This window comes from Glycine soja, chromosome 7, assembly GCF_004193775.1.
Source record: "Glycine soja cultivar W05 chromosome 7, ASM419377v2, whole genome shotgun sequence".
Lineage (NCBI taxonomy): Eukaryota > Viridiplantae > Streptophyta > Magnoliopsida > Fabales > Fabaceae > Glycine > Glycine soja.
In genome coordinates this window covers 44,916,922-44,942,494 of record NC_041008.1, presented here as the reverse complement: position 1 = coordinate 44,942,494, position 25,573 = coordinate 44,916,922, and the positions used below count along the sequence as shown (strand labels likewise).

The window sequence follows — 25,573 nt, the reverse complement described above, 5'->3', positions numbered from 1 at the left end:
CTTTTTAAGAAAATGCATAAAATTAGTAAAAGTAATACTATTCACTATTTATTTTGTGTTCTATGATTTCAACAATATTTTTTTTAATTCCTTAATGGCTTAATCAGTATTCGACGTTAGTTAGCAAAACCCTAAGTATATATTAATGAGTTTGATTTGTGTAGATACGAAATACGATTATTCTTTCTGCTCTCTGAAATTCAGATTCCAATTCGTTTGAAATGCAGTTGCCATAATTCCAATCCAACTCGTGAGCTTCCTTAATCGGAAGGAACCTCACCATGTTGAAATTTCACATCCACAGAATTCTTGTTTGCGCCAAGGGTTTCACATTCACAACCCTAAAATGGAACCCTATTGTTCAACTCCAATTTCTCAAATTCGAGTTCTGCACTACCTCACGCTCTTTCGTGGTGCCCTACCTCATCAACAATTGTGGCTTCTCCCAAGAAAACGCTCTCAAAGCTTCCCTCAGGCTCCGTTTCCGTGGCCCCCAAAAGCCCGATTCAGTTCTCTCCTTCTTCCGAAGCCACGGCTTCTCCAACTCTCAAATATGCCATATCCTCCAAAAAGCACCCCGGCTACTTTTATGCAACACCCAGAAGACACTGTTGCCAAAGTTCCAATATTTACTTTCAAAAGGTGTTTCTTCCCTTGACATTGTTCGCATGGTCACCCCTGCCCCTCGTTTCCTTGAAAGAAGTTTGGAGAATCATATAATCCCAACATGTGAATTTGTAAGAGGGTTCCTCCAATCTGACAAGCGAATGATTCATCTTCTGATTCGCAGTCCTAAGTTACTTAATGAAAGTAGTGTGACACCTAACATCAAATTGTTGCTTGATAATGGAGTTACCCACTCAAGCATTGCTTTGTTGCTCCAGAGACGGAACCAGTTACTCTGGTCTGCTAACTTGTTGAAGACTGTTGAGGAATTGAAGCAAATGGGTTTCGATCCTTCAACTTCAACTTTCAGTATGGCATTGCTTGCCAAAAGGACTGTAGGGAAAACCAAATGGGCCGAGAAGATTGACACTTTTAAGAAGTGGGGATGGTCCCAAGAACAAGTTCTTCTAGCATTTAGGAGGCAGCCTCAGTGTATGTTGTCATCCCGTGATAAAATTAATGCAGTGATGAGTTTTTGGGTAGAACAGGTGGGTTTCAATTCTGCAGAGATTGTCAAAGCTCCAGGAATTTTTCTATTTAGTCTCCAGAAGAGGATTGCTCCAAGGGCTTTAGTTGTGCAGTTTCTTATCTCAAAAAGTCTGCTACAAAAGGAGGCAAGCTTAACTACACCATTTATTCTGCCTGAGAAGTTGTTCCTTAAAAAGTTTGTAAAACATTTTAAGGAGGATTCTTCTCATCTGTTAAAGCTGTACGAGGAAAAAATGAGTCTTGAAAATGATAGGGGCAACCCTTGTTCGTAGCCTTCATCAAGTGTGTAACATGATCAAATTTTGGTGCAAATCAACCACCTTGTTTTGTGCAATTTTTAAAAAAAAATAGTTCTGCCTACCAAAATTTTGGTAAAAGTCATGCTAACTTATCTTCAGATTTGTTATTTCTTACGAGCTTTTCCTTGCAGAATTTTGTTATTGTGTTTCAGGAGCAACATGCTTCCATATACAGATATGATTTGAGGAGGAAAAAACTAGGATCTTAAGGCCTTCTATACTCTGCTCCGAATTGAGAAACGTCGTGGAGGAACTGAAGCCATTAGGGTTTGACCCTTTCAAACTGAGTTTTGCTATGGTGTTACAGGCTAAAAGTGCTGTTTCTAATTCCCTATGGGATGCTAAAGTTGATACCTTTAAGAGATGGGATTGGTCTGAGGATGAAGTTTTCATTGCTTTTAGGAATCAGCCTAACGTCATGCTGTACTCAATGGAAAAACTCATTACAGTTTGGAGAAAAGGGTTGTTCTGAGGGGTTTGGTTGTCCAGCATCTTCTCTCCAATGGTTTGATAAAGAAGAGTTCTAGCTTGGTTACACTGTTTAGTAAGTCTGATAAGGTGTTTCTGCAAAAGTACGTGAGATGTTTCTGGGACAGGGAACTTACTAGCATGTGGTTGTTGTGGTTTAACTTATGGATGCTGATTTTGGTGTAAGCTAGCCATAGTATTATGCTTATTCATCTCTAACTAGTATCTCTTCTACTCCTAGCTAACTCTGGATTTCTTCTAGTTTGATTGTTATGTTTCATATGCTTAGTTCGAACGTCTTTAGATTAAGTCACAATTCTGATCAATAGCAGTAATTTGACATTTTATAGGTGATTGATCCAAGACAACAAAAGGTTTTATAGTTGTAGAAAGCCTTTGCAAGTAATATTGATGTTGATTCTCATTAACCCTCGTTGTTAGTTTGTTTCATTCTATATATTTTCTTTTTCAATGATGGGTATCTTTAGGAATTGTGGGATTGGAATGTTGCTTGAATTTCTAGCATTTTTTTTTACCTGTTGGGCTCGAGAGCATGAGAGTATACAAATCAAATATCATCATTCCCGATAATGGTGGTAATTTAATTTCAGCCAGAATAGAACTGATGAGATATCAGAAATGCTTGTCTGGCCTAGGGAAACCTGGGTGATTGAATAGTTGAGTATTTGTATGCAAATTTTGCCATGAAAAGCTTTTGAATATGCTATATGGTATTCCTTCTAGTTTCTCTCTTTCCAAATGAGCACTGTTTTTGTCATGAAGTTGAAGAAAGGTTATTCTTCTTTCTATTAAGTAAATGTTTTTTAGAAATTTATATAAATATATTATATATAACAAATATATTTTTATAATATAATAAATATATTATATGAATTATATTAGCATTTTTATATATGACTTATTTAATAAATAAACATTTTTAATATATAAATTATATTTAAATTTATAATAAATAATTTAAATCATGATATAAAAATATTTTTTACTATTGATATTAATTTTTGTTTAAAAATTATTAGCAATAATTTAGAGTTGGAGATTAAAGAGGATAAATAAATTAAAAGGGATAGAAAGTTAAGAATATCAAGTATACAGATCAATATAAAATTATGGTAATTTGTGATTAGTTGAGAGGGGAATTTTTTTGCTAGTTGTGAGAGTAGTATGCGAAACACTTGTCTTAAAAAGAAAAAAGAAGAAGAAGAAGAAAAGATATTAAGAATGTCTAAGCAAGAGAGTGAAGAGAATTAACGGTGGTCTCACCTTCATATTGTGAATTTTAATTTAGGCAAATATATAACAATGGTCCCTTGCTTTTTTCTTTTAAATTGATCTTTTAATTTTTAAAGTTATAAAATGAATCCCTTGTTTAATTAATGAGAGTTATTCTTTCGAAAATTTTATCATTTTTTATATTTTCAGACAATTTTGATTTTTTTTATTCATTCAATACCTAAAATTTATCTCATCAAATTTACCTATATAATGCAAAAAAAAAAAATTCTCAAAATCGGTAATTAACGAAAAAAGTTTAAAGCATGCCAAAAATATAAAAAAAAATAACAAATTTTTCAAGAGAACTATCATGTTATTTATTAAATAAAAAATTATTTTAGAATTTATAAAAATTAAGAAATCCAATTTAGAAAAAAAAATATTTTTCGTAAATATAAAAATATTCCGTAAAATGAAAATATATCAAATTTGAACGCCAATGTAAGTTTGGATATAGTGAAACTATGTGTATAGTGACTGTAAATATGAGTTATTTCATTAGCCAATTAGACGACATGTGTTAAAACCTTAGCTTCTTATTTATCTTCTTTTCCGGCAATCTCCGGTGGCTCCTCCGACATGGTCGTTACCCAGCCACCAACCCTCCTCCACGGCTTTCAGCTCTTTCCTTCTGCTTCCCTCTCTGCGCTGCCACTGTCGTTCCTCCCTCTCACGGAGTCGTCTCTTTCGCGCTCCTCTCACTCTCTCGCGGCTCGTAGTGGTTCGTCTCTTTTGCAGCGAACCCATCTTCTTTCGTTGTCGGCGACGTCGTCCTCTTGTTGCGAAGTCTCTTCGATGGCATCAACGCCACCTCTTCATAACCAGATGCGTTGTTTGTGGCAGATCCGGGGTTGAAAAAACCAGATCTGGTGTTCGAAACACCATATTTGGGGTCAGAACAACAGATCCGGGAGTAACATTGGGTTCTTATCCGATGCTGCTTCTTCAGTTGTATTGTAGAAATTTATTATGCATCTCAATCTTTTCCTTTTCTTTGTTTTAATGTGGTAGGAAATTAATTTGTTTGTTTTGAATTAATTCCTTCCTCTGTTGCCTATTGGAGTAATTGAAATTCCTTTTCAATTGGTATTTTCCCCTTGCTGATTGGTTATTGTGCTTGCATTTGCAACTTTTTTCTTTCCCTTTGTGATGGATGACCTTGCAGAATGGAACTTTTTTTCCTCGAAGATTAGATAGGATTTGGGGAAGAAGGGGAAATTGTCTGAAGTCGTGGTAGGTAGGTGACGATGCTCATGAGTGGAGATGAGAGCTGCTTATGTCAATTTTGACATCAGTTATACACTAACCGATGCAAAAAGTTTTTCAGATTTAGCTTACTAATAATTTGACAACAGGAATAAATTTAAATATTTTTATATTTTCATATTTAGCTAATAAAAAAATGAGTTAAGGTACCATTCATATGTTTCAGACTTTAATTTATGTTATAAAAGTAGATATAGTAGTTTAAGAGTTTTAATTTTGATCAAATGTTATGATAAAGATTTTATCATTGTTATTTAATTTAAAATGACCTTTAATTTAAAGTTTTATAGCAAAAAACAATTATACCATTACATGTCAATCTATGTTTGGTGGACAACAAAATCTTTTTTGTTTTTCATTGTATTCTAAACTTTTTATAGTTTGTTTGTATTCTAACTGAATTCAGTCTAGTTATTATAAAAAAATCATATTTTAATTTAATTTTAATCATATGTGAAAATTAATATTCCATTTATTTCAATGTATCAAATTAAAGTTTTCATACAAAGCACAAGTGTTTTTAAGTTGAATTAAAATACACAAAAAGTTAATTAGAATAATAAATATTTTATTATTGACGTAAAAAGTGACTTCTACGAACATTTGTACGAATCACGAACAAGAATGGCATTAGATAGTAAAGATCCATTCCATATCCACGCAGCAATACCATTAATCCTTGGGATAATTCGATCCTCTAACAGTTATAAAATATCAGACACTACAAAATATAGAAATGTCGTTGTGAAATATTATCGTAGGCAAATTAATGTCGAGCCATAGCAGTTGGGTTTAGATTTAAAAGGCATACCCAATCACCTGATGATTTCTAAGCTGATAATCAAAATACAATTTCCTTGAAGCGCTTACACAATTTTGGGGGGAGGGAGGGAAGGGAATCATATAACCAACGGGCATTGTGAGAAGGAATTGCAGCAATCAGAACCCAAAAAGATGGTGAAAGTATCAGTGAGCAGGATTATGGAATTTTGATTACAATTTCCCAACATGATCACACATCTACATGGAGGCAAAATATACAAGCACTGACAGCTCCTCCTTCAAGGATTTTTTAGGAAAAACTCCTCTCTTTTTTTTTCAGAAGTTCAAGCATGATCCTTTTGTTTTGATTTTGCAGTAACCACTTCATTTGCACAATTATTCATACCATGTCAAGCCAAGTACTTGAACATATTAGCATTATCTTTGTCTCTTTCCAAGTAGTCACGAGAAATCAAATCTTCAATCCGCTTTTTAATAGCCTTGACGTCAGGCTGGGAAATTACATTCCACGTGAAGAAAAAAAATAATCAAGAATTGAGAGGGGGAAAAAAATATAAGATTATGTTAGGAGAATGGTCAAATATGTACCTTAAACATGCGACCTAACTGCTCAACACACTCAACGACTAATTGTTGGTAGCCCAAAACTTTTCTACTCTTCATAATACGCACAATTGAGGCATCAATAGCATATCTTCTGTCCTTGTCAACATCCTCAATTACTTTTTTCTTCTCATCCACGGGAGGAAGAGGAATCTGTATAAAAAAATGAGTCAATTCCACTCAAAAGTCAGTATATAGAAAAAGAGACTGAGAAAGCCAAACAAATAGAAAGAAAGATTAAAACATATTTAAATAAAATTATACCTTGATTCTCCTCATTTTGTCAGTAAATTTATAATTAAATTCAAAATAATCAGTGGATGAGATTGTTTTTGTATTTGGCTCCTTGTTGAGAATCTTGTACTTGGCACATGATAAGGAATGGAGCAATCTAATAACATCATCGTCAGATAAGTTTAACTGAGTCATTATCTCAGAGTAACTCAGTCTATCTGACAAATTAAAAAGCAGTAATGCTGAAGCCTATTAAAAAAGAGATACTAGGTCAGTAAAAATATGTACAAGAATCCATGGATATCACAAATGTAAAAAAACCAACGAGAGGGCATAGCATTTACATAATTACGGATGAGTAAAGCAGGTAAGTAATATTACCTGGTAGGTTGTAACAATCAGCTCCACGGTTTTTGGGTCAAATTTCCCACTTATATTACAGGTACCCAACGAATAAATCCATGTAAGTTTCCTGTGCTTTGTTTTAGTTTGATAAAATTCTTTGAAAACTTCAACACACCTAATCTAGAAAAAGGAATAAATAGGACGGTATTAGTTATAACCAAAGTCTGGGCACTAATTTTTTATATCAAGAAGATCCAGATTACCATTTCTGCAGGAAGATTGAGATCAAAAGATTTGTAACTAGGCCAGAAACCAGTAGTCAGAACTGTAACTGTCAAGTCTATGCCAGGGTCTGCATTGGGATTATTGCTTAAATACTCCTCAAAGCTAGTTTGATTCTCCTTTGCCAGTGTCAAATCTGTAACCTGGTAGCAAAGCAAAAGCATTTAAATTTTCTTTTATCAACTCACCAAAAAAGTTGATTATAGCATATCAGCTTCTGTTTACGAAGATTAGAAATGGCTGACCATTCCTTCCATCTTTGAGGTAAACTGTCCACCACATTGTTGCTTCAATTTTGTCAAAATACTTCGCTCATGATCATCATTGGCACTCTTGTCAAAGAGAAGCCTTCGAGCAAGCTTCTTCCTGAAACCAACCAAGCAAGAAGTAAAAATGTTATAATGTCATTTAGATAAATTGATAAAAGGTCTAGAGGCATAAAAGTAAATATAAAACTAAAATAAATTTTCTTTTTGAAATAATTGCACTCCATTTTATCTCTTCATTTCCATATTTTACCCCACCATTATCAATTTCATTTTAGCTACCCATTCATCTTGGTTTTTAAGCTGTTCCAAAAATATTCATCCCACTTTCTAGTAAACATGAATTAAAGGACCAATTCTCCCTATAGCTTAAAGTGTTAGGTAAAGGCCAAATATTAGTTTCATATCTTTTAACATGACAGCATAAGAGCATTTTGGGCTTGAAACATGGACAATGCCAAGATTCAACTAGAGCAATAGGGATACCACGGATTGACTCCTAACCAGTTGATCATACAGGCCTCTGATATTATGTCAAGGACCAACTCTCCCAAAATAATGAAGGCCCATTATTGGTATTGTACCTCTAAAACTAAGGAAACACATGCAGCAGAGCACATTTAATTGTCAGAAACAACCAAGGATTAGTGGAAGTAATTTTTACGACACAGTGGAAGATAAAGATTGAAGCACCAGCCAAGCATTATAAATTCTTTTTTCGGTAAGCATATCCAACCTGGTAATCATCATACAAATTTTCCTCCTCTTTTATCTTACCTATAGAATTCAGCAAACAAGTCTTTGTCACTAATATAGGCAAGCAGCTTGACCACCTGCAGATAGACAAAAACAAATCCCAAATTCAAAAGTCAAAACTGAATGCATCAATCATGTTTATAGAAGTATATGTGGAACATCGAGAATAGTGCAGACCTTTTCAAGAGTTTCTTCAATTGCTTCATCACTTAATTTTTCACTTCCTCCTTTCTTAAGAATGTTATCACAGAAGGAGGCAAGCAGTTCTGCGCTTGAACTTCCAGCAACACCTTTGTTGCAAAAGACCTCAAAAGCCTCTTTAAGAGCCTATATGATCAAAACATCAGATTTGCATGTACACATATCAATCCATAATTGTAAAGCTATTTTCTGCTCAAAACAAAAACCTTGTGGAAAAGAGTATGATTCTGGAAACAATCATTCACATATGCCAGGTACTTGTCATGCAGCTCAATCACCTTCCGAACAAAAACCTGAAGCAAGAGACCAATTTCAATTTCCACAAATGAATAAAAAATGCAGTTAAATTAATAAAAAAAAATTGTCACCTGCTCCTGCAGACCTACAATATCCTTTTTTTCTGCCTGTAGACATTTTCATTTAAAAGGACAAAATAACAAGGTCAGTAACAAAGGCAAATTGCTTCCAAAATATGACATCATTCACAACTTGAGCAGTAAGAAAATCAAGTAAATGAGGCAATTAATAAATCACTTTGTCAGGAAAGCAACTTCAAAATCATGTAAACCATTCACCTTTTTGTTGCTAGCTGCATCTTCAGCCTGCTTCACCAAAGCCATACCTTCAGTGGTAACATGCTGGGGAAAGGGAAGAGAGAAAGATAAGCAAGTGAGCAAGAAAGCAAGCAGAACAGAAGAGCCCAATATTGACATTGACATATATAAAAGGGAGAAAAACCATAAAGATAGGTTCAACATGACCAACCTGTTTAAATATATTGGAAACAGGATCTAAGCCTCGAGGTATTTTAGAGAATAGCCTGAACATTCTTGACAAGTCTTCAACCTAAGCATTTAAAGGAACACATGTGGTGAGAAACCATACTCTTGGTTAAAAAAATTGTACGCATAACAAGTAAATAGAGTTTTTTCATGAGTACCTTATCATCTCTAAGTAAAGCATGACATCCAGAGTGCTCTTTCTCAAGGAGTTGGTTTGCATACACAGATAACAACTCATGTTGAACTTTCTAAACGAGAAATTTTCAGAAGAACAAAAGAAAACACGAGAAAAAGTTCAGAAACTATAAAATGAGTCAAACAAAAGAAACCGTTATAATCATTAAAAAAATCTATAAGTTGCATAGCAATACTCCACTGTGCATGGCAGAAAACCAAATAGCTGAAATAGTATCATAAAGTCAATAACAGACCTCTAATAACTTTGGCTCGCTACTAGAGTGCAAGTAATGAGCAACCCTATCTTTCTCCCGTTTTAAGCACTCCTCAGCCTGTAATAAAAGACATAAAGATCAAATAGGGGCCAGAAAGTAATGTAAATGAAGAAACCAAGTTACAGTAAGCATAAATGAGAAACCACACCTTGAGCATATAATCAGGACAAGAATCTTCTAGGATCCAATTTGAAGCCTTTCGAGAATAATAAGAAGAAGTGTCTTTGAGCATGGCAGCTTCAAAATCATTCTCATAGTGATCCATTTGCCCCATTCCAATTTCAACAAATATGTCTAATACATTCTTTAATAGAGCTCGATCAATCTGTTCTCCCTCCCGTTCTTGATCAATCTTTATAAACAAAAATGGATTTGTTAATTGATCTAAATTTGTAAACATGGGAAATCTAGCATACTAAGGAAGAAAAACATACTAGTGAAATAACTGCATCTCTAACTTTCCCATTTAGTTCCTTGTAAATCTGCAAATAATAAAACCCATGAATTTATTTTTCTAATGAAGCTGCATTAAATGAAATGACAATAATAGGAAAGCCATCCAATTTGCACTAGCACTACAAAGTTTGTCATTATTTATAACATATACAAGACTAATTGAAAGAATTATTGCGGCATAACAAAAGGTTCATTGTAACGTTACCAAATCGCGGAAGCAAGTCAACCCAACTTCATTAAGGGGCGGAAGTGACCTCCGAGCAATAAAGTATCGATCCAAATAATGAAAGAACCGAGAAAGCCACCGAACCATAATTTTATGGTTTGCCCATCTCTTCACAAGTTCTCTCAACATAAATTCATCGTGTTTCTCTCTCAAAGAAGGTAATACCTGGATCCAAAAGGAAGAAAAAGGAAAACAAGGCAGCATTTCATTAGAAGAAAGGTCAACAAAATTAATAAACAGTACATACACCAAGTTAATTGAAAACAAACAGAAAATATAAATATTTTATAATTAAACATGTAGATAATAGCCCAGTTGGATGATAGCCAAGAAATCCCATTCGCTAGAACAAAAATGAAGTTGCACAGTCACTGGCTGTGTTTGGTTAACATTTTGGAATTGGTTTTCAAGATTCCTCCCTTAAACAGCAATGCATCAAACATCATCTGAGGGGCCAAAAAAGGGGTTTTGATCTCTGATGAAATGGCGACCATGATTTGTGCCACTCTAGGAGCAACAGCAAGCTACGACAAGACGGGCTTCCACGATGCGGCTCATAGCTGTAACGCCACTATATCGGCCCTATAGTGGGCAACTGACTACTATGCGGTAAGGTGATTAAAATTTTACAAATACAAACCCTTACCTTCATTTCTTCCCATATTAATAAGCTAAACATGAGAGGCAAATTTTTTCATTCCATCCCTTTCAACTCTGATTTTATTCCCTTTCCATTCAATCCCACATCTATAAAACATCCTAATGAAGCTTAACCATACAAGGAATTCCTCTTAAAAATATGTTTTTAATATAAATAAAGTAATATCATTTCTTCAATTTAATTCTGTTTTCATCTATTAAAAAACTGGATGCATAATCGGTGGTGTTTCCATAAAAAGTATTTGCCACCCCGGCATGCTCCAGTCAGTCACTGTGTATTTCCTATACTCATTTCATAATTCTCAGTTTTAGGATAAAATGCTCCAAAACATGATTCAATGGGTAGGGTTGCAGGAATTAGGTAAACTGATCAAACCACATTTTATACTAATTTTGAATCGTTTAGAACTACCTTACCTCATGTAAGAGCTGTAAGATACATTTTCCAGAAAAAGGAAAGATGCGTCAAAGTCCCAGAAATGTACTAAAAGAATTAAGTTGTGCTTATGCAACCTATGATACTCCTAATTGTACTATACTAAACTTGTAAGAAAGTAGTGTAGGGATAACCAAATAATATACCACACATAAATAATTCCAAGTTTGTTTAAACAGTTGATCTTAAGATGCCCCAGATGAGAGTGTTACTAACCGTTGATACGATGTACTCTTCAAAAGACTCCTTATACTTGTCGTAAAGTTGTTGGGAATAGTCATGAGGAGGCTTTTGAGTGCACATGTTGTAGATGGTCCTGCAACACGAATCAAGGAAAAACAGTGCTCGGATATAGAAATTAAAAGATCTCAAACAACCAAAAAAAAAAAAAAAGTGTTGAGATGAATACGTGTAAAGCATCATGTAGTCCTCGGAGCTGAATTGAGGCTCGGGCAAGCCTTCGAGAATGTTCTTGAGCTTGGTGATGCCCTTCAGCATGAAATCCCATCCCTGTTCTAGGTCAATAGTCTTCCGCTCACTCATTGACATGTTGCCGAACTAAACCCACCGAAATCTGCACTCAAACGATGAATATTCGCACACGCTAATTCAAAATTGATAGGTATGGAGAAGATCACGAGGAAGGAAGCAATAATTATCCAGAGCGAAATAGATTTGAAATGTGGAGAAGAAAAACAGAAGCGATCGGGGTAGGTAGATTGAGAGAGTGAAATCGGAGAGAGAACCCTAAAAATGGTAGGTGAAGGAGAAGGAGGGAAAAGAAAGGGTCCAAAAGAAAGAGCGAAGAAGAGAAGAGGAAGAAGGCAGAAGCATTGATGGGAAAAGGAAAGGGAACACATGACCCCCCCTCCCTCTTCAAAACAAATCCTTCTGGACCAAAAATTGCTCTTTCGGTGTCCGGTCTATTATTTTAAATGAAAATCTTTAATAATTATTTCAGATCCTATTTTGAATTAAATTTGATGTATATTTACTATTTTTCACTTCATCAAATTATCATTTTAATTATTTTAAAATTTAACAAATTTATTATAATAGGTTGTGACTAAATATCTGTATAAAACATTTTATATAATTAATACATAACCTTTTATTCTCTTTTGATTTATAATGTTATATGATTTTGATAACCAATGTTCTTCAATCATTAGTTAAATAACTAAAAGCATAAAGTATTTAGGGTTTATTAGATTTGTTAAAATTTACGGTACTGGTACTAGATAAGATAAATAGGTTTGTTCCGTGTTTAATTTGAAAAAAAAAATAATACAAATTAATCAAATTGTTTCTCAAGCTAGCTCCAACAACAAGATCATGTCATTTATTTCGAATGTTATTTGTGTGATAACGAGTAACAAAGACAATCTTACTGTATGAAACATAAGAGAATACAAATAAGGTCATAAAAATATAATTTTACTTATTCTAATTAAAAAAATTATCCTTTTAATTTCTCAACAAATATACCACTAGTTATCACTTTTCTATATTATAATATATGTAATTTTATCCGATTAACTTTGCTTGAAAATATATTTTGTAGAAAGAGAAGGAACGAAAAAAATATTAGACATTTGTTTTGTTTCAAAAAATCATATAAATATATTTCATTCTCATAATACCAGTAACTAGTGAATTGTTGTTCTAAAAAAACCTAATAATTGTTTTTCCATAGTTTAATTTTATTATCATTTTCATCCTTGTTATTATTATTATTATTTATATTTTCATTTTTATTTGTTATTGTAGTCATAACCACTTATTAACTCTTATTATTATTTTCACCATTTTCATCTTTAGTTGAGAAATGATATGATTGTATAAGCCCTAAATACCCTAACTTATTTATTTTAAAAGTATATTAAGGTTACTATTTTTATTAGGGGTTGGTTTTGAAAATAAGAATATTTAAATGTTTTTTATTTTTGTATTTGTTGGCAAAATATTTTATTATTTTTATGATAATTATTGTGAAAATAATTAATATATTTTTTTTTATTTTTAAATAATATTCTATTTTCCTTTTTATGATCAGGAGATAATTATATGTTTTTTTTAGAAAAAAGATTAAATTATGCTTTTATTTCTTATAATTTTTAAACTTATCCTTTTTAGTTTTTATAGTTAATGAGTGTATTTTTTAGTCCTGAAATTCAATAAGTAAATTTTTTAATCCTTAAAATTTACATTTTAATTTTCAAAAGGTCTCTACCGTTATTTTTTTTTAACTTAGTTAGTTAAAAGATTTTAACACAGGAATTTTTAAAAAATTAAAATGTAAACTTGACTAAAAAATCAACTTATTAAATGGATAATTGAACTCAGAAAAAAATAAGTAGGTATTACTTATTTTCATTTTTAGTAGTTCATTATTGTAATTCTAATTGTGTGACCCCTTATCTTTTAAATAACTCAATGGTCCCTTATTATCTTTTTACTAAAATAGTAAAAATTATTTTAATTTTGTATCTTTTTAAAATATTCATTTTTTATTATTTATGTTTCAAATATTGGTCATTGTTATCATTCCAAAACAATGATTGTTTTTTATTTTGACACAATTTTTAACCATGATTTAAAATACTAAATTTATCATATTAGATTAACTATGAAACTCAAAGAACATTTAAAAAGATATCATAATGGTAAAAATCACACTAAAAATGAATCTTACAAATAATGAAAAAATTAAAAAAAAAATTAATATCAGATCTTGTTTTTTCGGTTGCTCGTAAAATTTATTTTTCAAGCAATTTTTTCACGGCTATGCCTTTTTTTCTAAAAATTAGTTAAATTTCATTTTTTAAGTAGATAAATATAATGAAACAAGTTTCACAAAAAAAAAAGATTTAAAAATTATGCTAAAAATCAAAAACAAATTTCATAAAAGGTAATATTGATATGAATTTGAGAGATAAATAACTAAAATAAATCTTCTAGAAAAAATAAAGAATCAAAATTTTTTTTAATAAAACGATAAAAGCGATTTCTAATAAAAATAAAATAAATGACTAAAAGTATATTTTAGTCACCAAATTAAAATAAAAGTGATAGATTATAGTCATTATTTATATTATCTTAATAATCTCACGAGATATTCTTTCCAATATAAAAAGGTTAAGAATATGTATAATCTGATATCTACCTCGATAACATTTCTGAAAGGTGTCATCATACATAGATGCATTGAGAAATGCAAATAACATTTATTTTACAGCAACATTTTTTCTTTTACAAAATGTGTAGGTTTAATGAATCTAGCTCATTCGTGTTTTTGTTTTTATAAATTCCAATAATTTTGAACCAATAAAATTTAAAAAAAGTATGTTATTGAATGTGATACTAATTACTTAAACTCGTGCCATATGCATTAGTGAAGGTTGTGAGCAAGAACCATTTTTTTTCTTTTGTAGTTTATTGCTGGATGGACCTTAGATTCTGATGTGTTTCCACTAGGATTAATTTTAGTATAGTTGAAAACATCAGGACAACTACTTCTGTGCTTGTAACTCACATTTCCATCAGCACTTCAAACTAGAAAGACATCTTTATATTAGTGGGTCATTATGATCCTCAATGAATCACAATGTAACAACAGAAATAGTAGGAGGGAATTGACGAAGACGACAGAAAACTTTGATGTAGTGGCTAACGAGTAACGACAACTCATGAATCATGATGAAAGCGACAGAGTGTGAGAAGATAGAATTATGATGCAGCAGCGGAGATATTGCAAAGAAACTATAGAAGCATTTAAGAGCGAGATGGAACCAAAAAAAGAAACAAGTCAAGTTACATATATTTGTTTTAAATATTATTTACAGGTGATTCCAATCTTTTCATCGTTTCTGTTTCCAATGTAAAAAATTCTAAAGAAAAACTGAACGTTTTTGTTGTTGTTATCAATCGAACATAGTTTTAGAAACATTTCATTTCAAGGGAAAGCATTTTCTCATTTGGGACCATATATTTGCTTTAAATAACATATTGAGACTTTACGTTTACTATATTGTTGCATTTTTTTTCCATTGCATTAGGATATAATATTATTTATTTTGCGATTACTTTTATACTATTTTCTAATATTATGTGATTTTCCTTCTTTAGTTAAAAATATTTTCATTTTTTATGTTTTTCTAATATTTTGAAAATTGATTTATTTATTAGAATGATTAGTATAAATAAATATGGAAGGTTTTTTTAAAAAAAACAAAAACAAAACAAAAAATTGTCATTGATCGAGGAGAACTTGAGTTCTGATATCAAAAGGGAGTTTGAGAGATGGAGGGAATAGAAAAGAAAAACAAAACAAAACAAATTGAGTCAAAAGGGAAGAAAGTTCAAAAACAAGAAGAATAGAAAAAGTTTGTCGGTGATCAAGGATCAAAATAGAATAGAGCCAAAAGTAAATTAATTAAATACAATATAATGATATACAATCTGTTTTTTTTTTTTTGGGGGGGGGGGGGGGGGTGGGGGGTTCTCTCGCTTTCTTCTCCTTTTATCGAAGACGCAATAGACTAATTTAAATAACGTATAAGCTAATTAAAATCAAATATGTTGAAATAGTAATAAAAAGGTCAAAATTAAATGTGCAAAAACTCATTTATTTAATTATTCTATATAAATGTTAAATTAAATTCTCTATATTCGTCTGTAAAAAAAAAATCTATGCTCGTTTCAAACTGTCCCGATCACAAGACAAGAGAAAGGCAAACTGAATTTGTGATTTTTATTCAAGTGATGATGCCCAAATAAATTGATGCGACGAAACCCAAGTAACGTACATGCGTATGTTTGGGTTCTCATTGAAGTTGCGGTGTCACGTGTTTCATGAGCATCTAAGGAATAAAAGATAGTCATTGAATTTGTTGGCAAATATAGTTTATGAGAGATGCAAACGTTTAACCAAATATGCACGTAGGATTAGGAAACATGAGCTCCAATAAAAAGAGGTTGCTTTGGTTCTCATTTCAAAAATACTATTTTGACACAAATGTGATTCTATTGCTTATGATAAAAATGAAATCATGACTTGTTTATGTATAGTGACTTAGATATACAATAAAATTATAATTTTGTTGAGTATTTGAACTCAAATACATAACTTCCACAAACTTGAAAAACCCTTCCTAAATAATGTTTCTCCTTACAAAACTCCAATTCTTCACTTAAGAATTACAATGAAATGATAAACACTTGTCACTTACACGTACTACACTCTTTCAAATATGATAATAATTTAATTTGAAGGATAAAAAAATATGATAATAATTTAATTTGAAGGCAATCAATTTAATAAATATGAACACCAAGGCTATTTTTTTACCTTGAGAGAGAAAAAGAAAAATATAATATATGATATGATTTGATATATAAATATTCATATATATCATTACTCATTATAAAACTTCCGGTGCCTTTTCTATCATAAGTGATATGCAAAGTAATTAAGTAATCGTATATGTTAGAGACGTCAGGCTATCTCTTACTACTTTTGAATCGATCGAAGTGAATGAGACAACTAATACCAGCTTTGAATCACGAGTGATGTGCAAAGTAATTATATATGATTTATTAGTCGTGTGAGACGAATGAATTCTTACATTTTCACAATATATAAACCACTTTTGCTACGTACTCTATACATACAATAATTCATATACTGATATATGGCCCCTGAGAGAATGATAAATGATAAGAACAAAACATGGTTTTCATACCACCACCTTAGGTTTATATTAATGCGTAAGTTCTCATCTCACAAAGTCAATGTGCGCATGGTGTTTGTGTTGGAATACAGCACACCCACATATATATAATACCGTTCACTTAGCTTGTGTTTAATTAATAATTAATTTGTACTTCGTAGGCACGTTATATATACTGATAAAATAAAAACCTTTGTAAGCACGTTGAATCTGTTGCTTCCGCTCCGGGGCAACCAATTTCATGCCGGACACATGGCATTAGCCACGGCACAAAGTAAATTTGATCCATATATATACATTGACGCGGCTTCTCTGCTGTTCTTGTATTATTCCTTCAAAATCAGACAGTCGAATCATAAAATTAGATATTAATAAAATTAAATATTAACATAACTACATGGATAACACAATCCTGAAAAAAAGAGTACAGCAAAAAAGCCAATTATCATTAGGATTTGAAAACAGTATTTTTAACACTACAGTGGTATTTATCTCCATTCTATATTATAGTTGTTTCAACTTGTATATAAAAAATATATTATACATTAAACTTAAATATAACTAAATTTAATTAATTTTATCATATTATTATTTTTAAAATATTATTTATTTAATTTAAATTTTATTTTCAATATAAATGATGTCAACTAATTTTTTAATTAGTGTGAAATTAATTATTTTTTCAGTACAAAGAGAAATACAAGATTTAAGGCTTTAACACAAGAATTAAAAAATACAATTAATTTATTGAATTTTTTATTAAAAAAATTAAGTAAAATTTTTTAATATATTATTTATCTTTCTAATTAATTATTCGTTTATTCTTACATGTAATATACAATACTACTACTAAGTCTTGATTAAGGATAATCCTCGAAAAATATACATATATATATATATATATATATATATATATATAATGCAACATTTGTTTTGGAATACAATATCTATTTTGGAATAAATTTTTTCTTTCAAATGTCATATAATCTGAAATGAAAGGAGTATATTATACTTTTTTTCTTTCAAAATAAATGTTATTCTAAGTTATTTTATATTGATAAAAAAATTAGTAAATAAATAAAGAGAGTAATAATTTTATAAAACTATCCTTATTATTTATATTATAATGAAAAGTTAAAGTGAAATTTATCAAGGGATATTAGTAGGGAAATTTAATTAATATTACTTTAAAAACTAACACAATATTTATTTTGAAATATGTTTTAAAATACGACATTTATTTTGAGTATTATTTATAATGTTTATATTTCACTTTGTTTCTCAGTTTGGGTGTCTTGTCTGCTAAGGCGCGCATCATACAACATTTTATTTTCCTGTGAGAAGATCAACAATTGTAAATTTATGCTTTCACAAAAAAATATCACTTTTCAACATAAAAATCACTGAAAAATCAATGTTTTTATATAACTAATACATTAACTTTGTATAATACTTTATAAAATAAAAATTAGAGACTAGCTGGTATGTGATAAAATGATTGATAGAGAAAAATAGACAAAATATAATAAAAATGTGATAAATAATTATTAAGTAATCATATATTACTTCCTTCGAATATCTTTTGATATTTTAATTTTCTATTTTTTTCCACAATATTGATGTTTAAGAATTTCAAAGTCTAATTAATCTATTTTTTTAAAAAAAATATTCTTATTTAATATTCACTACAACTAGTATTGTAAGTATAAAAAATGAATGTATTAAATGAGAACATTTTAGTCTAAATATAATAATTTTTAAATTCATTAAATATTTATGTATAGTAATATTAAGCATCAAAAGATATGAGGATGAGATAATAATAACTAAAAAAATTGTTTTGATTAGTAGATGCTTCTTGTTCTTGAAGAAATTATTAGATAATATGTGACCATCATGATTCAAACTATTATATATATATATATATATATAAATAATAAAGTGTTATTAGTTCTTTATCTTAAATTTTGAATGCATGTTATATGGAGATTGATTGAGGTTATAGAATATAGTCATCCAGGATTTTCTAATAACTTCTCCCATTTCCAAACTTCTCCTTGATTTCCATCGAAATCAATAACTCAATACAACAACTTGAGTAGAGGAATAGAAAATAGATCTGTGTATATATCAGGAGAGAGAAAAAACTGTGTGAAGGAATCTTAGCTTTTTTTTAAGTAACCTCAAACGATCCATTCCCATGTTTAGAAATATGACTTAGTACGATGAATCTAAACAGCTTGTAAACTCCACTGTTTTTTGGCTTCATTGTTTTGGGTTTTTGTGCTGACATCTAATAAACACAATAGTTAATTTGGTAGCTTGTGGTCCCATACCCTTAAAATTATGAGTTCATAAAACTGTAACCATAGCATGAAATTTAAGATACATTAATCTATATTAACATAACATTTAGTGACGTACTAATTTATAGATTCTGATTAACAATTCTCTATTTTAAAGAGACCCTAGAAAGTGACTTAGTTTTTTTGGTGACCGCGATGGAGACTTTCAGATAAGGTTAGAACAAAACAAGGAGAATGAAACTAGAATATATATAATTAAACGGGGAAACATAATTGATTTTAAGTTAAATAAAAAAAATGGATCTTTAATCATGCACTTTTTTTTTAATTGAGTAACCGTCATAAATTGTCATTTTTTAATGGTTTGAAACCGTTATAAACTAACTACAAAAACCTACTTTTTTATTTTAGGGACCAATTTTTTTTTTTTTAAAAAATTATTAGAAACCTATTTAAAAATTTATAAATAGTTCAAAGAAATAATCGAGTAATTTAACCTTAATTTCATAAGGGTGTCAAACCTCGATCTTTCAGGTTCTAAATAAGTGATGAAGAATTCATGGAAATCTTTCTGGGAATATATCAATAGATATATTGAAAACGGTAGCAAATTCCTAGATTCTCCTCTACGAAACATCGGATCAAATGGTATCTATACGTGCATGATGACAGTGATGTACTAACCTCAGGCTTTCTGTCTTGTTGTGAACATATTGCTTGAAGAGGATAAACATCTTTTCATATTAATCTTAAATATAAGGATAATTAATCCTTACCAAATTAGAACAAGCAAATTAAGCTAGAATTTGTGGTCAATGATAACGAAAAAGGAGGGGGCTTGGGATTGTACGGAATGTTTTATCGTTTGATTTAGTGGTTTTAAATCATCATGTGGATGACCAAGCGATAAACACATGCCATGATTCATATCGGTATCTCAAATACATAACAAATCAATCCATAAAAGGACGCAGATACCAGAACAGCAGCACACACACATAGATATACGTAACAACATACAAAACAAGTAATTTAGCTAGCTAGTTCTTGGATCTTGACACAAACAAATCCAGTTAATTAAGACAAGAGAATTGTTACATTATTAATTAATTATCTCACCATCCTCAAAACCTTAAACTAGCATGTCTCAGACACATTCCTGCGGTAGTGAAGGAGTTTAGCTCTGTTGTTTGAACAGAGTAGAGAGTACAATACCTGTCTTTGATTCTTGGGGATAAAAAAAAAACACATTTTGCTTAGTTCCTCTAGCTAAATTAATTACTTGACCTCTCTTAGGATTCTTATTCTCTTTTGGGGGGGCTATTTCCTCTATCGACTTCTAGTTCTCTATATCTTTGCAAATACCTTCTCAATGGCTCTGCATAGTCGTCAAAACCAAGCGAACCCAAGGCCCAGCATATGTCATCCCCGTTCACAGTCTTCCTCCTTTCCTTCCTGCACTTCTCTGACGCCTCGCTCGTTACAAAGCTTATGAACTCCGACACGCACTCTTGCATTGTTTCCTTCGATTCCTTGGAGATTTTTGCGTTCGGAGGTAGAATCTGCTTCATGATCCTCCCAACATTGGCTATTGGCAACAACCGGTCCTGTTCCCTGATGCCACTATTTTCGGCATTAGAGGAACTGCCTCCAACGTTATCCACCATCTTAACTTGGAACAAACTATAATTCAACAATTGAACTGAGAGAAGAATATGTCAAGGTCAGAAAGAATATATATACATGTATAGATGAGTCATGAGTGCACATGCAAGCGCACTTAGTCACATTCACACATGAATAGTAATGTTGTGACTTGTGGCATGCGAATGATGCCTAGCCCGTCGGCTACAATATTGTGGGGTCTGATGCTGGAACTGATTAATCAATTGGAGTTCACAGTCATTTTTCGTTGCAAAGTTTAGACAAAGTCCACCCAAGTGATCCTTCTATTTCATTGGCTTCATGCACTGCTAATGGATGCTGAGGAGGCTTTTGAGGCACTTCAAAAGACTGAAGATCAATAACCATATCCGTTGGAAAGCTCCAAGGTACAAGTAATTTATTCATTTTATGGTACCCGTTTTAACTAAAGGTAACCAAATCATGATTCACCAAAGACATTATTTATAATATTATTTTTTCCCTTAATTTATTTTCTACATCGCGCGTATCAATTAATTAATTGTCTTTAGTACATATTTTTTTCCCTTTTTTATTGTAAAACAATTATGAAAAAAATTTAAACATATTTTTCGTTCCTGCAATTTAACATTTTTGTAAATTTCTTTTTTCCCCCCAAATCTCTTAAACAAGCATGTCGTCCGAAAACTATAATTAACTAATGAGTATGTGCCAACTTTTTTTATTTTAAGGATTGTGTGTGTATAATAATATATAACAACAAAGATCAAACTTAAATACTCATGTATGTATTCCAACCTCCCATTGGGTTGACCCTAATGGGTAGGTGTTAAGGAAGCATATGATATTCTTATTTAAAAGTTGATGAAGATCATTTTGTTTATTTATTTTGGTTTTGCAATGTGGTTTAAGAAAGTAAAATTATAATTTTATTATTAAAATTTTGGCCTTATAAACAGTAGACTACTGTTTTTGGTTGGTGATAAATTAATAATATACTTGTGAATGCTAATAATATAGCTATGATTTTTTATGGTGTTTAGATTTTATTAAAGATGTTTTAAATAATATTTGCATATGTCTAAATTTTTAGTTTTTGTAATTTATTTTTATTGTTATTTTTAGTGATTCGACCCACAATTCATTATTATTGGAATTTAGGTTAAATTGTTAACTCATTTTACCCGTACATGTCATTCCCTCTCTTATTTTATAAAGGTTAAATATCCCTTTTAGTCTTTTTATGTTTTAGTATTTTTTTATTTTTTTTTATTTTGATATATTAAGTTTTAAAAGTTTTATTTTAATATTTTTTTCTGTTTTATTGTTAAAATTTAATATTAGTGTTTTGTTAAAAACATATTATATAAGAAACATATTTGTGTTATCCGGCTGGGTCAGTTTTGTTTGAGTGATGAATTATGTAATTGACTTTTAAAAGACACACAACCACATTTTTTTGCTGTTAATATTTTAAAATTTAAAAATTAATAAAACACTATTATTTTTAATGAAAAATAAAAGAAAAAATGAAAATGAAACTTTAAAAAATGTAACAGATTAAAATAAAACTTTCAAAAATTAATGTAAAAAAAATACTATACCCATTGCACCTACTACAATGGGATAAAAAAAATACATTTAACCTTTTTAAAAAATTCTTATACCTTTTACCATTCCAAAATTCTAACTGTATATCCAATCATAGCAAGTGGATGAAGGATGATACCCATTGCACTCATCTCTCTTTAAGACAAATGGAATCATGTTATCTATCGAGAATAAAATAAACACGATTAATTAGCCAATTCCTAAAGTCCTAGGTGACGAACGTTCACTTACAAACCTGATTTGTCTATTATGTTGATTAATTAACCATACAATAATTGTTTTTGCCTGCCTCTACTACAATGCTTAAGACAAAGAGAACATATGGTGGAGTCAACTAATTAAAGTAAATTTCATTTTAAAATGTTATTCTAATACAAAGTAATAAACATAGAAATTTGCCAAGTTTTAATTTATTCAACAAGAAAATACAAAATAAGATGGTTTATTCGTATGTATTCACTCCGAACAATTGTGGTCTCTACTTTCATTTTAAACTTTTGTTAATGCATTTTAAACTTTCAACCTTCTGAGTTTTATTTTATTTTTCTGAGATGAAGACGGGAACAAAAATTTCCCTCGATTAGGAGGTGAAGACAAGGATCATGCTTCTTGTCTAACAGGTTCCCTATATTGACAAAATCAATTTTAATTTTATATACATGTCTATACATATATAAATGTCTTTTAAGTTGTTTTTTTTTTGTAATTTATTATTATTAACATTAAGAATTAGGAAAAGGATAATATTTAAATATTTTTTAAAGTACTGTTAATGCTTTTTTAAATAATAAAATTTTCATTTTAGTAACTTAAATTATAAAAAATAATTTTAATTAGAGAATAATAGTGAAAAGACTTATGAAGAAAAGCACAGTAAGTTTTGCCTTTAGGAAAATGGAAACAGGAACGAGATTATAGGGAAACTAGAATAAGGACATGAGATTATGAGAATATAGAAGATGCAGGGCCCGCTCTCACCCCATAGAAGTTGTAGTAGGTATATACTATGTGTCGCATGTGGTTTAATAAAAACTCATTACTTAATGAAAATATGCGCATGTAAAAACAAATTTATCGTGTACTTAAAGTTTAGACACTCGCAAACATTTTATCAATTAGATCAATGCAAAGATTCTTTCTTTAGTTAAAACGTGCATTCTTACCTCACTGGCTGTAAGATTGGTCCTTCTTATTCACCGAAAAAGCAATGGAACATTGTGGAAAGGCAGAAGCCATTGCTTTACTTGGAGTCAACACTAAAAACAAAAACAAAACAGTGGTAGTCCTTTGAGCCACAGAGACGGTTCCCGCAAACAGTCCTTTGATCCCTTTCTTTTTATTTTATTTGCTTATTCTTTAGATTTTTTTTTATTATCATGAATCAGTGTTGTGTGTTATTGGATTTTTGTATTTATGTTTTCTTCTGTACATATATTTGTTATTTTTGAATTAGATGAGCTTACACATGACTAAACTTTTCTACCTCACTAACTCGTGGTATTTTGAATTGTGTTGCATATTTTTTGGCACACAAAAAGTTATCTGAGTTGAGTTAGCTCACTTTCTAAATAATCGGCTTTGATACTTCTAAACTTATGATGCTTAATATATTTTTATTTGATTTAGGAACATCCAAGATGTGAGGAACTGGTTCTTTTAACGAATACTATACTCAAATTCAAAAACTTATTTAAAGAGAATTAGAAAATCATCACCTCACAAGAAACAAACGCAAAACACCAGGGTTGAAAACTTTAAGCATGTGTTTCATAGCATAAACCTCTATATTATAAGCTGGTGAGAGACAAAATGAATTGGTTGATAATGGTGAACCCTACCTTATTAACATGGATGGATATTCTGGGCATCAAAACAATTCTGATGACATTATCATTTTAACTGATCAGGACAAATTTTGTTGTTAGTTTTGTCTGTTGGAATCATATTAGGGACCACTTCGTTTTATGCACCACAAGATTTTGTGACTGTTGGTAAGCTTAAAATTATTCTCTGGTTGGCCGATGTGATAAATAATGAAGTCCTAATCTGCATCCTAAAGTCTGATGGGCTAGCTGTTACCAGAATTTACTTTTTGCTTAAATCGAAGATCATGTAAAGATATTACTGATTTCATGAGAAATTTCATACTTTTTGCTTAAAAGCCACTGTCTCAGACTCTCAGGAATACATGCATCGTTGATAGAGCACAAGTTAACTGACCACTCATCACCACAAACACCTCATATTGCCAGCCTCACAAACACTTGTTCATCTGTCCTTGCATAAGCTTAACGTGAGCATTGTAAAGGCATCCAGAGACCTCAGATATGTTTTTCTTATTAGAAATATACCATGGCACTTACGACTTAAGACTCTTTCTCATAACATTCAATAATCTGAGACTAATTCTCTAAATTTTCTCTTCATACAGGAAACAATTTTTTTAAGCCAAAACGGCGTTTGACAGTTTAGACTAAAAGAACATACATAGACAAATGATTATTAGCATACTTTAATTGTGTTTACTTGGCTTAATTGGACTTTGTACAAGTTCATAATATCAAAGCAGTGGTCTCTTGGGGAGAAAAAGATACTGAAGGGATACAAAAGCTTTTCACAACAAAATTGCATATAAATAACTCTTCAGATCAATCACTCTGGTTTTCCACGACCAGATAAGCATTTCTGACATTTCATAAATTCTACTTTGGCTGAAATTGAATTGCCAACATAGTGGAATTGATATTTGATTGGTTTACCTTCTTGTTAGCAAGTCTAAAGGGTGAAAAATGTTAGAAACTCAAGAAACATTCCATTCCCATAATTCCTGAGGATATTTGACATGAATCCATCCATCTCTTTGAAAAAAATATATGTAATCAAACAAACATTGTCTACAATGAGGGCGAATCAATATTAGTTATTCGCCATAGTAAAAATTTATTCTCTGGGATCACTTGCTTTAAGTTAAAACATATAAAATTACTAACGCCCACCAGAAATGGGACTTCATTAAAAAAAACGTTCCAGATAAGCAAATGAAACAAGACAATCAAACTAGTAGAAATCCAGATTTAGACAGGAGTATATAAGAGATACTAAAATGAGATGAAGAAAGATAATAGCTTACAACAAATTTTATATTCAAAAGTTAACTAACTGCCAGATGTTAGCATCCTCCCAGTCCCTGAAATAGCCTTAGTATCCCAGATGTTTACTCCTAAAATCACTCGACAAACTTTGGAAAAAATAACTAATCAGACAAACTAAATGGGTACATGAAGCCTTTACAAAAGATGAGAAGTGTTTTTAAT

General features: G+C 30.8%; 3 protein-coding genes across 3 annotated transcripts; 1 reads left to right on the top strand and 2 right to left on the bottom strand.

Annotated features, from left to right (window-relative positions):
- The first annotated feature begins 142 nt into the window (after positions 1–142).
- On the top strand, positions 143–2,394 carry LOC114420057. The gene is made up of 2 exons (XM_028385901.1): positions 143–1,526; positions 1,607–2,394. Exon 1 carries the CDS (start codon positions 282–284, stop codon positions 1,425–1,427), a length of 1,146 nt encoding a protein of 381 aa, XP_028241702.1. The 5' UTR covers positions 143–281; the 3' UTR covers positions 1,428–1,526; positions 1,607–2,394.
- Positions 2,395–5,156: 2,762 nt separating this feature from the next.
- On the bottom strand, positions 5,157–11,874 carry LOC114420056 (cullin-1). Its single transcript, XM_028385900.1, has 19 exons — positions 11,376–11,874; positions 11,183–11,282; positions 9,850–10,035; positions 9,623–9,670; positions 9,337–9,540; positions 9,168–9,245; positions 8,895–8,984; positions 8,720–8,800; positions 8,530–8,592; positions 8,323–8,358; positions 8,161–8,247; positions 7,931–8,080; positions 7,775–7,830; positions 6,977–7,097; positions 6,713–6,874; positions 6,486–6,629; positions 6,135–6,353; positions 5,856–6,023; positions 5,157–5,758 (listed from the first exon to the last, which is right to left on the bottom strand). Exons 1-19 carry the CDS (start codon positions 11,513–11,515, stop codon positions 5,657–5,659), a joined length of 2,235 nt encoding a protein of 744 aa, XP_028241701.1. The 5' UTR covers positions 11,516–11,874; the 3' UTR covers positions 5,157–5,656.
- An 8,135-nt stretch (positions 11,875–20,009) lies between these two features.
- Positions 20,010–21,012, bottom strand: LOC114420055 (nuclear transcription factor Y subunit B-5-like). The gene has a single exon (XM_028385899.1). It carries the CDS (start codon positions 20,669–20,671, stop codon positions 20,306–20,308), a length of 366 nt encoding a protein of 121 aa, XP_028241700.1. The 5' UTR covers positions 20,672–21,012; the 3' UTR covers positions 20,010–20,305.
- Positions 21,013–25,573: the final 4,561 nt, after the last annotated feature.